This window comes from Pyrgilauda ruficollis, unplaced genomic scaffold (assembly GCF_017590135.1).
Source record: "Pyrgilauda ruficollis isolate IOZ18807 unplaced genomic scaffold, ASM1759013v1 scaffold29, whole genome shotgun sequence".
Taxonomy (NCBI): Eukaryota; Metazoa; Chordata; class Aves; order Passeriformes; family Passeridae; genus Pyrgilauda; species Pyrgilauda ruficollis.
The window spans coordinates 7,667,804-7,681,293 of record NW_024524266.1 but is presented as its reverse complement, the minus strand read 5'-3'; the positions used below and the strand labels follow the sequence as shown (position 1 = coordinate 7,681,293).

The 13,490-nt window shown below is 38.1% G+C and overlaps 1 protein-coding gene across 1 annotated transcript in view; it reads right to left on the bottom strand.

The window, feature by feature from the left end:
- Positions 1 to 9,464: 9,464 nt before the first annotated feature.
- The window catches only part of EGFL6 (EGF like domain multiple 6), a 29,047-nt gene continuing 25,021 nt past the window's right edge, over positions 9,465 to 13,490 (bottom strand). The window contains exons 10-12 of the mRNA XM_041472480.1: positions 12,343 to 12,429; positions 10,734 to 10,999; positions 9,465 to 9,560 (exon numbers count right to left, since the gene is read on the bottom strand). Coding sequence (XP_041328414.1) covers positions 9,465 to 9,560; positions 10,734 to 10,999; positions 12,343 to 12,429 — 449 coding nt within the window. The remainder of the gene's footprint in view (positions 9,561 to 10,733; positions 11,000 to 12,342; positions 12,430 to 13,490) is intronic.

Genomic DNA, 13,490 nt, shown 5'->3' with positions numbered 1-13,490 from the left:
CGGCACCGCTGAGGCCGCCTCGAGTACTGACTGTGCACACTTCTGGGCGCCTCACTCCACAGGGAGCACTGCGGTGGTGGAGCGTGTCCGGAGGAGAGTTGGGAGCATATGTCCTGTGAGAAGCGGCCAAGGGAGCGGGGTTGTTTAGCCGAGAGAAAATGAGGCTTAGGGGTGACCGTATCACTGTCTACGACCACTACAGGAGATTGTACCCAGCTGTGGATCGGCCTCTTCTCCCTAGTGACAGGATGATAGGATATAGCCTCAAGCCGTGCCAGGAGAGATTTAGATTGGACATCAGGAAGAATTTCTTCACAGAAAGAGTGATTAGATCCTGGAATGGACTGCCCAAGCAGGTTGCAGAGTTACCATCCCTGGAGGTGTTAAGGAAAGTTTGGACGTGGCACTTGGTGCCATGGTCTGGCTGGTGATGGTGTTGGGTCAGGGGTTGGATCTCGAAGGTCTTTTCCAATCTGACTGGTCCTGTGATTCTGCTGTGGGATGACCGCAGCAGGTGTATTCCCTGTGGGCTCCTGTGCTGTCCCCATGGCTGCCGCAGAGTGAAAACACTCCCGAGAGGGCAGCAGCCGTGGAAATAACTTTCTGTTCCGTGCAGCCTCAGGTGGAGGGCACAGTTTCCACTGAGGCTGCTGGCTGTTTTGGGCGTGGATCTGGCACATGACGTGGCTGTGGGTGAAAGGGACACCATGGTGCTGCCCTGTGGCCCCTGTGCAGGGCACGGCCTTCCTTTGGTATCTGTCTGTGTCTGGGGGAGCCCCATCATGCTCCTCTCAGCCCTAAGATGAATGAAAAATAAATTACATTCATGTGATTTTAAACTTTAACCTCAGTGGTGATATGGTCCTTCTTGAACAAACATGGCTTGGAAAGGCAGTGTGACACACAAGGTAAATGAGTGTCAGACCCAAGGCTAGCAGAGAACAACAACAACACAAAAAGTTGTAAAACTTCCTGTTTTCAATATAGTACTGTGTTGCTTTTGGTATAACCAACTAATCTTTTGGATACTAAATGGAGCTATTGGTATACACAGACTTAAAGAAAATAAATATAAAATGTCGCAAGTTTACAGCTTTTTGATATGATGAAGTCTGCTGGACGTGTCATTATGCAGTAAACGTCTAAAAGTAAATGTAGTTTAATCAAAGTAAAGGTGTTTGTCATTGCCTTTGTTGTAGTGCTTTCCTCTTTCACTCGTATTTACTCTTTCATGTATTTCACATAGGTGTCCAAAATTATTTTTTTAAGAGATTACTACTTCCAGAATTTTGGCTCTACAGCAAATCTGTAGATGATGCTGGGGTTTATACTCTGACGCAGTAAAATACTGGTATGATTTTTTGATACGTTTGTAGTTTTATTCATTAATGAGGTCTGTGTTGCCCTCTGCTGTCAGTAATCTGATTTTACCTACCTGAAGGCAGCAAATGTGTTTTGGCATGAATATAATGTACTGCAGACCTCTTTTTCCTTATTTTGACATAATGAACACCACCATTACTAACCAGACAGGGAAAAAAAAGCCTTGCATTGTTGTATAGGATGTAAAACAACTAGATAAACCATTTATTAAATTGTTGTAGTGAACCAGGTTATCAGTGCTCATCACTGAGTGATCTCAAGCCTTTCCTTGCTAGTGCTGCAGTGGTTGCATTATACACTGATTGCTAATGCTGTTCAATGCTTCACTCACAGTGTGTTTGTGCCAGACTCCTGAATTCATGAGTGATTGAACGTGTGATACAATGGTTAGCCCTGAGTAGCTGAAGGCCATAGCTGAAATCAGGCTTCCTTTTTACCCTGTCTTTGTGTCTCACACAGCAAAAAAGTGTGGGACAAAACCTATGCCAAAGACTTTATGAAACAAGACATTAAGAATTTGAAGCGTGACTGTCCATAAATGGCACAGTAAGATACTAGCAGAACAGGATCAGAACCTTTCAGGTTCAAATGTGGCATGTCATCCAGTGGCCTGTGTTACATATTTTGAAGTATTTCTGCAGCCTATGTCAGGAATTCAGCAGCAGTTCTCATTGCAATATCCAGGAGTTTGCATTTTCATTTCAGTTTGAGGTTCCAAGTCTTTAGATGTCAGTTTTGTTTAGTCTTTCTGTGTGATTATGAGAACAGTACACACCGGATTCCTTATGTCCTCAGCTGAAAGTGCCTTGCCTGCTACACAGGCACAGAGCTCCCGTGGCAGGAAGGCAAGAACAAGCATGGCATTTTCCTTGTGGTTAGCCCTCCTTTGAGATGGGATCAAAACTGAGGATGCTCCTCCTGGAGACTGGTTTCTCACTCAAAGGACTGTTCAGGCATCTCCATTAAATTGTCTTTGATCTAATGAATAAGAGATCATTATTCCAGTTTCCCATTTATAGACTGGATGCAATAATGTTTTCTCAATTACCTCTGAAGTAAAGCAAATTTTAAAAAAAATTATTAAAATTATACACTCAGTAAATTCATACATATATGTATACATGTGTAATGATATATGTGTATGTTTTTGTGTTTGTATGGTTTTCCAGGATAATATCAGTGCTACTGTAACAGTGATAACTTCCTTGAAACTTCAGTATTGGCTGTGATAAGTATCTGCATTTCTAGAAACATAGGCTTCTATTCAACAGATGGAGATATTCTACCAGCTGGTAAAATATTGAGTATCCAGAGAACTGTTTGGAAAAATGTTGGTCCGTCATAATGTTTCTGTAGAGAATAGTATATGCTTCAAATAAGCCTCTGTAATTTGTTTTTTTTTAAAAAAACAACAAAACTAAATGCATGGATATTATTTATTCATAAAAATATTTTTTATATTTTTATTTTTAAAATTGTGTCCTATCTTAATGTCATAATAGGACCTATGGCATTAATTTCATGGTCCACCACTGTAATTCTTCCTGAAGAGCTTTCCTCAGTTTAAGCTTTCTTTGTTCAAAGGTTATCCTGTCAATAAGTCTGAATTTGTATTGATTTTAGAGTTCCCAGAAAAAAAGCCAAAATTTAGAAATGCGATTCTGTTTTTGAAAAGGATCCCTACCTTCTACTAGCAAGTGAGGGAAAACAAAAACATAATATGAACCATGAAGCAAAGCATTTTAAAGAAATAAAATTAAATTAAATAGGGACCAAAGTGTTTTGAACAGTCATCTCCCTCCATCCATAATGATATGTGGAATGGAATCCTATGTAAATGCCATGTTCATAGACTCTGAAAATCCAAGAATTGGACCATACTTTGGAACTTCGGTTTCATTTCATGAGAGCACTTTCAATCACAGCACTTGAAGTTTGTTGATACACACAAAGAGTGACTTCTTGGGTGGCTGTTCCTTTCAAGAGTCACTTCCACATTTTCAGGCTCCGATCCAGTTCTGAGAGGGAGGTGGATGAGGCCCTGGATTTCCTAAGGCTGGTGCTGAACTGATGCAGCTTCTGTGTGATGAGATAAAGCCTCCAGCACCGAGCAGTGGATGAGCTTGGCAGTAGTGCTGCTTAGCTCTCCTGATATGGCAGCCCATGCTGTTTATTTCCATGTCTTGAGATTCCTGTGCATTTTCTGTAACACTGGAATTGTTACAGAATGTGTACAGAATTGTTACACTGAATGTGCTGAATTTAGGATTATGAGGATGATGCGCATAAAGTTGACTGGGTAGTGTTGATGAGAGATATTTTCCATGTATTTCCTGGCTCTTCCTCCTGGCAGGAGTTCCAGTACATGGTGGGGGTATGGTACCACCTGGAACGCTTGAAATTGAATTGCCAGGAGGAGTATGAAGAAATTCTGTCAGAGTCAGTGGAGTGTTATGAAGCCATCTGAGTAACTTGTTTAGTTAAGCACTGAAGAATACTTCATTTGAGGGAAATTGAGATAAGCAGCTCTCTCTGTGTCTCCTTTTCTGCTATGCATAGGCAGTGAACCAGTCTGGTGTTGATGAGCCAAATATGAATTTGTTGTGGCAGCCCTGGAGTTGTTTATATACACACAGTGCTCTTGAAATAGTTACTTCTGAAGGAGCCAGCAAGCAGATCAACTACAAAGTGATCCTGTGTTCCACCACTACACAACTTGGTGGACTGCAATGCCAGTACAGAAAATATGAGAAAAATATATTGGATCTTTTTCAGTGCAAGTGAGTTTCCAGAAGAAAATGCATTCAATTCTCAGATAATTTTCCTTAGAATTATTAGCTAATTTGGAGCCACTGGCTATATTGATGTAAAGAGGATTGATCATTATTTCTTATTGTGTTACTTGTGGTGACCAGCAATTAATTTTCATATCCCATTTGCTTGCACAGTCACGCAGTATCACAAGATTCTTTGCAGCCACCTTTCAATTTAACTCTCTTGAACCATAAAGGCAACATTATTATCTTGCTTTTCACACCTTCACATGCATTTTCAATAGTGTACACACTTGAACCAGTCTACAAGTGCCCCCTTGCCTCTAAAAAGGGTGACTTATTTTAAAATCCTGGCAATTTCAAAGAAGATGAAGAAAATTAGGACTCCCATATATTTACATCCTCGGCAGGAAAGTGATGCTAATGATTAATTCACTGTAAGTGAACATGTGGCTTTCTTGAGTACAGTATCTGTTCTAGCACTTTTAAAATCAGCAGTTAACATTACTTAGTTTAGAATAAAATTAATGCTTGAGGGGAGGACAGTTTTTTTGTGGGTGATTTTTAAATATATTGCTTCTGATTAATTTATGGCATGTATTTCTAAAAGTTTTTATCATTATTTTGTACCATTTTATCACATTTGTGACTTCTCTTTTTTATGGCATTGTATAATTGTAAATTGAGTCATTTTTTCAAGTGGAAAGACAAATCCTTGTGCAGTACACAAAAATACCATGATTTAAGATATCAAATATAACAAAAAAATATAATACTGCAGTGAGTCAAAGCACGGAGATTACAATAACTGTAATAACCTGCAGTGAATCAAACCCCAGGGATTTAACATTAAACTGCTATCAGTCTGAAAACAAAGCCAGACTCTGGTTGATTGCTTTATCCACCTAAGTCAGATTTACTGAATGCTTCTCAGAGGTGTCCAGTTCAGCAAGCAGGTTTTGGGCATCAAAGTTAAGCACTGTACAGCAGCAGAAAGCAATGGAGCAGGGCAATCTGCTCTGGACAAAGATTTCAAGTGCCTGAATGAGCTGCTAACTTTGCTACTGTCTTTCTAAAGAGCAAACAGCAGAAAAATAAACAGGTCACCTCCTCTATACAACAACAACAACAAAAAATCACTGAATCACAGAAGGCTAAATATTCCCCAGCTTAGTATTTTCCAAATAAAAAATTAATAATCAGTTTTCTCAACAGTTGTATAATGTACCCCTCCTGAAGAACTGGGGAGGGTCAGAGAGACTGTATGTCTAATTTTGTTGAAATCAAGCTTTAAAGTCATGTATTTGAGAGGTTAGTAATTGTTAAAATTAGAAATTCTTTTCTATTAAAAATCTTTCGCTGTGATGAGCTTTAATGTAACAGTTGCACATATGACCAAGTAAATTACTCACGCTTCATTGCTATTTACCTTTTCATTAATATATTGTCATGAGTTACGATACCTCCAGTACATGCACTTGTATGAATCTGTCATTAACAATATACCAATGATGAAGTAAATATGAGCAGCAGTTATTGAAAACCTCTCTTAATTATCTCGATCTTTTTGATCCTGAAAAATTGCATTTGGGAATAATTTTTTAATATATAAAATAGCATCTAATTGCTGGAAAATGTTTTAAGTTCCTTTCAACTGCAGGTTAAAAGATAACCATCTTTTGGGAACATGCCTCAGCATTTCCACGTATTCACCGTGGTCAAAATGAAATACCTCTGTTAGTTCTTTTGGCAGCTGAAGAAAAGTGATTCAAACCTTTTGTTACAACATTCAAGATGAAATTATCACATCTGTTGAGTAGCTTTTGAAGGATGCAGTATAGATTTGGGCAATTAGCTAGAAGCTCTTTTTTTTCATTAAATTGCAGCAGTGTAGTCTCTGAAGTGTGTTATCAGACTTGAGAGTTACAAATGATGTTATCAAAGTTCAAGCCACATGATTACAACATAACTTTAACTTGCTCAAATACTCCCAGTGCAGTTTCCTTGCTGTCTAAAATAATTAAGCAGATAATGGATTTCACAGTAATGGAAAACTGTCAGGAACATTTTGAGGCATTAATGATTATAGGCATAATATGTCCTTTTACTGTTTTCATCTGAAGGAGAAACATGTAGGTTTTGCCCTTAGCAGTTCCATTTTCAGAATGAATGTTGCAAGCAGTACCAGTTAATTTGCTGATGCACTGATGTGGTTTATATGACTGTCTGTACAAAATGGATTTATTTTGTTGCTTCTGCAGAAGCCATCTTTGAATTTATTCACAACAAAAAAAGGTTTCAGTTTTTCTATTCAGGTCTTACTATGCTAGAATTATGCTATGATGCAAGCTCTCTTGTGAATGATAATCCATTGCAAACAAATGGGAAATCGCTTCTGCATCTACTACAGAAAGCCTTATGGCAGCTATTGCAGTTAGCTGGTACTGATCTGTGCAAATAATTTTCTTACTCATTCCATGAAATACAAAATGTTTTTGACTTGACTTTTGGATAGAATTCTACCACTGAAGTATTGGTCCCACTAAAGTGTATAAGTGATAATTCATGGTGGGCTATGATTCAACCAGTAAATAAATATTAGCTCCATATTCAATGTGTTTTCCCTCTGTTGTTTGTGTATTGAGCTAATACCCTTTAGATAGTATGCCTTCCACAGGCAGTATTTATCTTTCTATGCCCAGTAACTGCCCATGCAAGAAATGCCCAGATGCACTTTTTTAGGTGGACTCAGTTTGCTCCACATATTTACATCATTTGCACTTCAAACACTGCAGCAAGACTGTAATGATTCTTAGGCTTCTTAGTGTTTTATATAGGTGCTGCATAAGTTATTGCTGTTTGAAGCTAGACACAGAATTTTACTTCAGTAAAACTGAATTTTCATTTTTTTTGGATCTTCAGTAAGAATAGTTCAACTTCAGTCAGACAAGGAGGAGTGAATCCAGAAAAATACTTGTTTCACTTTTCTGCCTCACTGTGACCAGGTTATTCAGGCATTCTGACATAATCACAGTCAGCATTCAATTTGATGCTGAAGAAACTTTTCCCTCATTTTGAAGCTACCAGAGTCTTTGCTCTTAACATAAATAGAGTTTGCTTTACACATGTCCTTTTTCTGCATTTCCTCAGCAACTACCAAAGACACCAGGAAACAGATTCCCATGTCAAAGCTGAAGCGCATGTACAATTCCCAGAGCATCTGTTTAGTAACACAAACCAGTTCTAACAAAAAAGCCGCATTTCCTGGTTGCATAGCCATTGTAAACTTTCCAGGTATTTCAGTTTTGCCTACCCTTTCCTCAGCTGTGTGCACAGTGCAAAAATACTGTTTCAACAAGAAATCTCTCAAGCATTCCTGACTTGCTTCATGGGTGGAATTCAAGGTATTTTAACTGGTGTAGTGTTTCTGTTAGAAAGCTTAGGTTCATAAAGGCAAATTCTTCAAAATTCTTCAGTGTTAGAGTACAAAATTCTATTCAGTCATTTTGGATGTACCCTTCTTCATAGAAACCAGAATAAGAAGATCACTAATAATAAACAGTGAGCAACCAGCTTGGAAGGGGATACACAGAAATAACCAAGAGGAAAATGTGTGCACACGTATTTAACTGAACATTGCCTGAATTGGGCATGGGCTTCTCTGTTCTCTTAGAATCCCGACCATTAGGTACATTCTACAGAGATCACAAGACAAACATAATGTTCTTATCTTTCACAGCATTGTCATTTGACTTCCTTTCAGAAAAGATGTAACCTGGATTCTGGTCCCTCAGTTGTGTAGGTGTTCACTGACGTGCACTTGTGAGCATGGGCAAGCATGGCAGTGGGTGGCAGCTCCTGCTCTGTGCAAGAAAGTTCTGCTCACCTTCCTCCTCCTGGGGATGGTGGATAATCCCCACCCTTTTTGTTGATGTTTAAAGGGTCATGAAGGAACTCACAACAAAGATTATTTTTTTCAGTTATGTAAGAGGAGACTTAGTTTGTGGCAACTAGGTCATACTGTCTCCTGGACAATGAAAGTCATTCTTTCTCACCTCTAATGGGGTAAAGTAGGCCTGCAATCCAGCAGGAGCCTTTTGTTCAGTACGTAATGTAAAGCTTCTTAAACATTAATAATGGGTCATTCTTTTTGCTCTTGTATTTCCGTGCCAGTTGCTAACATCATCTGTTAATGGTGAACATTAAATTCTTATAAAACTATAAAGGGATCATTTCTTAACACTGATTTGTGTGACTCAAAGACACTGATGACAGTCAAGGTATTTTACATACTTTATTGGTAATGAAAATATTTCTCAAAGACATGAATCCACTTACAACTTTCTTAGTTCCATCAGAAATGAAATGAAGGTCTTCACTTTCTTCCTACTTGTTCAATAGATTGAATATTTACCTCATGCCTAAGATAAATTATTTGTCAATAGAATTACTTTATTAAAGTTTAGAGCTTGACGTGCTTCAAATATCACAGACCCAGAGGGGTAACAAAATTTGGGAGGAAGGGTGTGCTACTGCAGGACATCCAAGATAAGAAGAAATTAACAAAGCCAGCTCAGCACAGCTCAGCAATAATACAATAGTAAACACTGAAGGCCACCAGGCTGCCCAAGATAAGAAGCCAGCTCAGCACAACTCAGCAATAGTGGAGTATTAAACACTGAATATATACTAGATAAGTGGAATATATCAAGATTAACAACATATAAATAGTGGTCATCATTTTTGCTTGGTGTGCTGGCTTTGTGGATTTACCTAGCACCCATCTTTACACAAGTATTTAAATAACCAAACACCTTGGCTCTGTGTGTGATTGCCTTACTGCACACAGGGTGATGCATACTGATTTTTAGAACAACATACCCACTAAGAATTTAATTATGTCACCAGAAGTAGCAACATTGTCTTAAACACTGCTTTATGTTCTTGTGGAGTAGACAAAGTGAAATAGAAGACTAATGAATAGCCTCAAGAAGATTTTTAAGAAATAAAAGCATGTAGAATTGTAAAAAAGCTTGACCAATAATACTTCAAAAACCCTGACCTTGAATTATAAAAATACAGTAGTATTACACTCAACTCATGTATTAAAATTAGAAGAACTCACAAAAAAGTGTAATCTGCATCTTGCACATCAGTTTTTCTGTTTGCATTGTTGCATTAGATTCAAGGCACAATTGTATAGGTTTGTTTTGGTTTTGTTTTTTAATTTAAAAAAGAATACAAAAAATACACTACTAATAAAATGTGAAAAATAGGATTAAATGTGGTATACTTAAATGTCCATTATCAGGTATCTTCTGGGCATGGACCAGAAAGTAGTATAACATTGTCCACTCCAATTTCTCCAGTTTTACCCTTCCCACGTTCTGATTCAAAAGTGACCTGTCATAAGAAAAGATATGTATTAAGGGTGAAAATATAGTTTATTCAACCATTTAGCAACTCCTAATTAGTTATAATGCTATAAATGAAGAATATTTTATTACAACATAGAACTTAATGACTTGAATCTTTGCTATTTTTAAATCTTTTGTGCATTATTTGAACTAGATTTAAAATCCCCTGCACAGATTTACAATACCAGATGGATTACTTTAATAAGATTATTTACTTTTATTGTAAAAAAATGCAAATTGAGTGAAATCCTCTTATAATAATGTAGTTTCATCGCAGCATGTGATGCTCATTCATTTCATTTATTCAAGACATTACAACTGCTCATTTTTGATCTATTTGGATCCTCAGGTTTTGTGTGCCTCTTCTATATATATTTACATCCTCTCGTATGTATTGAGCATAGTATGTATTCTATATATAAAGAGGGGGATTCTTTTTATGAATAGGATGTCTGGGTTTTTATTTTATATTCTGATTCTCATTTATCTAAGGGCTTTTCTACATCATTCCAGCTGTGCGAAGGACCTTGAAAAGGGCTTGCATTTCCTTTACGTTCACTGTATTCAATTATACAGTAGGAGCCTTTACACAGCACTGAAAATGTTCCATCACACAAATGGAAAGCAGGCCCCAGAATTTCGAGGAGAACCTGGCTGAAGTCCTGATTGAGGCAGTTTCAGGCATACATCAGTGCCCAGTGTTCCCTGTTCGTATGCCCTGCTCCTCTGGTGGTGGGCCTCCTTTGGTTATACATGATGACTCCTTTTCCTCAAATGGTCTGGTTTAGTGTGGTTTGAGAGTAACCTCTTCTATGAAATGAAAAATTTTCATTTTTCTAGGCATGTATGTAGGCTTCTTTTGTATGAGGTATTAAGGGCAGATTTTGATTACTTCTGTTAATTTATGATGTGATGCAGTATTTTTACAAAATGACAAGAATTGCTGGCATCAGTATTCTAACCAGTTGGGGTCATTGTTCTGAAATTACAATCAGGTGATAACTTTATTGCCTCCTAAAATGTGGGCTCCTGTTTTCTATTTCAGATAAGCCTTTTGGTTGCTGATGCCTATAAAACAGTTGGTGGAACACTTGAGAACGAGGAAATCAAACCAGCATGTTCGTTATGGTAATTGGCTAATAAACTGTGTCATACTTACACTGTTGGTTGTTTCAGCCCCCTGAAATATCTCTATTTTTCCAGTTCTCCATTTTTCATCTTTTTCTTTGTTCTCTTCCCAGACAGGAGCAGTTTTTTTGTTTGCCAGGAACACTCGAAGCTTTCCCACTTTCTCACCAGCAAGCCGATAACTGAAAATCAGGCAGTAGATGCTCTTTGGTTTGAGGTCAGTGAGGAGAAGTTTTAAACGCCCCACATCGTTCTTGTGCCCCACAAAAGCTGGAACTGCCATGTAGTAGCCATCACCTTGTAAAAAGAAAATAGTTTTTAAAAAATTATCTTTAATGCACTTGTGTTATTTATTAGCAATTTGAATACGTTTGCTAAGAAAATAAGGGGAAGCTGAAGGTAGTTTACTTGCATAATTTAAAATCACATTGGAGAAAAGCAGCAGGGAGTGTACTTAGCAAGGATTAAACTTATACTGTTGGAAGTCAGATCAGTTTACAGAGATGAGTTCGTATTTCACTGGCAATTACAGTCATTCTTCCTTGCACTATCTTTTGAAGGCAAAACCATCTGTTTTCCAAATGCAAGTCTGAAACATGCTGCTGTGCCTCTGTGGTCAGATTATTTCAGTACTTGAGCTAGGTCAATATTCTCTCCACTGTCCTCTGCATTGATGACAAATTCACAAGGGAACTGACAGCTTATTTCCCATATCCTGGAAGACCAATGAAGTGAAAGACACACACAAAGTCTTAAAGGAATAAAACATCTGGGGCTATAAATGAAGTCATAATCAGCAGAAGTTCAGGGAGACAGGATAAGGCCAGGGTAAGGTTTTCCTGGAAGTGACAGCACAGAGAAGGGATTTAGGGAATTATGTAGAGCAGGAGAGGAAGGATTAGTGAAGAAAGACTAACATGGAAAGACTCTAAGAGGAAGAGAATGTGAGTGTGGGAACTGGTGTAAGCAGCCTGCAGGATCTGTAGGATCCAGTGGTCACTACTGCAGCACTTCTGCAACATTTCTGTGTCACACGAAAGAGAGATCCTTTCAATTAAACTCGTCCAGCCCCACCTTTTTATGTGCACCCACTCAGCAGCCCCACATTGCTCTGATGGAGCTCTTTTTCAGTTTTCAGCAGGCTCCCATTGGTACCTGTTCATGTGTTGATTGCTCTTGAATAGGGCCCTTGCCCTTGGCTTATTCTGAGTTTGTCTTACAGAGTTTGAGATTTCTGAGCAGTTATCCCAGTGATATTTAAACCTTGTAGGTGACTACATTGTCACATCCATCTAAATGACAGATGTGTGATTAAATGTCCTACCAATCTTGGAGAGACACAACAAGTAGTCAATAAGCTTTCCATTGCCTTGTAGTTTGCATTCTGAACAGTTATGTTCTAATAATTTTTCTTACATTTTGATTTATTTGTGTTGATATATATTGCTGATTACTATTTTCTATTGGACATTTCAAAGAAACAATATCCATTCCTAGCGTCCTCTGCCTCTTTTCTTCTATTATAAAGATAACCCACTGATAGAAAAGAAAAATCCTGGATTCTGTTTCCCCTCCCCCACTTTTTTGCAGAGGGTAAGCCATCAAATCAAAGCCTATCTAGATGGCAGATATCTGAATACCTCTATCTCGATCAGCAGGATTCCAGTCAAAGTCATCATCAGCATCTTGCTTCCAGTCACAAACCCCTCGACTGAAGCTGCAATCAACTGAAAAAAAATTGGCAGAGATAAAAGGAGCACTTAGGAGCATATCCTAAGTACTGTTAGAACATTTTGCTCTTTATTCATGCAGTTATTAATGTACAGATCATTCTGAAATTTTAATCTGAATTCAGATAGTGTTGACCAAGATGCAACTGCCAAAAATCAAAATATTATGCAGTAATCCTTTTTTAGCTCAGTGTCTTTTTACTCACACCTGCACATGAGTTTGTATGCTGTGACTTCTGTTTATCAATGGCCTGCAAATCCCCAAGTATAGGTGGAGCTGTTAGTGTTGAACTCTAGCATCAGGAAATGTTTGAGATCTGCCAGCTTTAGAGCTCTCCCTTCTCCATTTGTTACACTGCTGTAGTTGCAATCAGCTCAAGTTCCATTTCCATCCTTTGAGAGAAATTGGCCTCCCATAAGAAGAATCCCTTACATCAGCACCTGATAATCCAACTACACGGAGCTGGGAATAACCCAGATCAGCTGACCTTTAGAGCACCCTGAAAAGGGTGTCAGCCAGAGCACACCACAGCCTTCATGACTGTGCAGATGAAAAGCATCACACACACAAAGGGACACTGTGCAATGCAAGCATGACAGATCAGATTAAGAGTAATACATCAGCCATCTGAATTTCCTCAGAAAGAAGCATCCTTCTTGTTATTTTAATGTATTTTATCATGAGACAGAGACATGCAGTGCATGGCATTTAGAGAGCTTTGTTGTCTAAATCCATTGTTTCTGAGACTACTGCTTTCTAAATTGGAAAAAAAATGTCAACCAGCACATCTATCTATTTTGTTTGTTTAAGATTATTGTGTGCTATGCAACATGTTTTCATTTCATAGACAATAGAAGCTACTTTATTTTTTCATGACTATGAAATTATTCAAGTGAAATTCTGTTGATTCAATTGCAAGTCAAGTTCTGATATGGGGAAACTTTCTATGCATGGGTTATAAACAGTAAAAGTATGCTTGGAAAAGGACACGTTGGAACTGGTAGCATAGTTTGGCCAGATACTGTCTCCAACATGTTCACAAAATCTTTGGTTTATG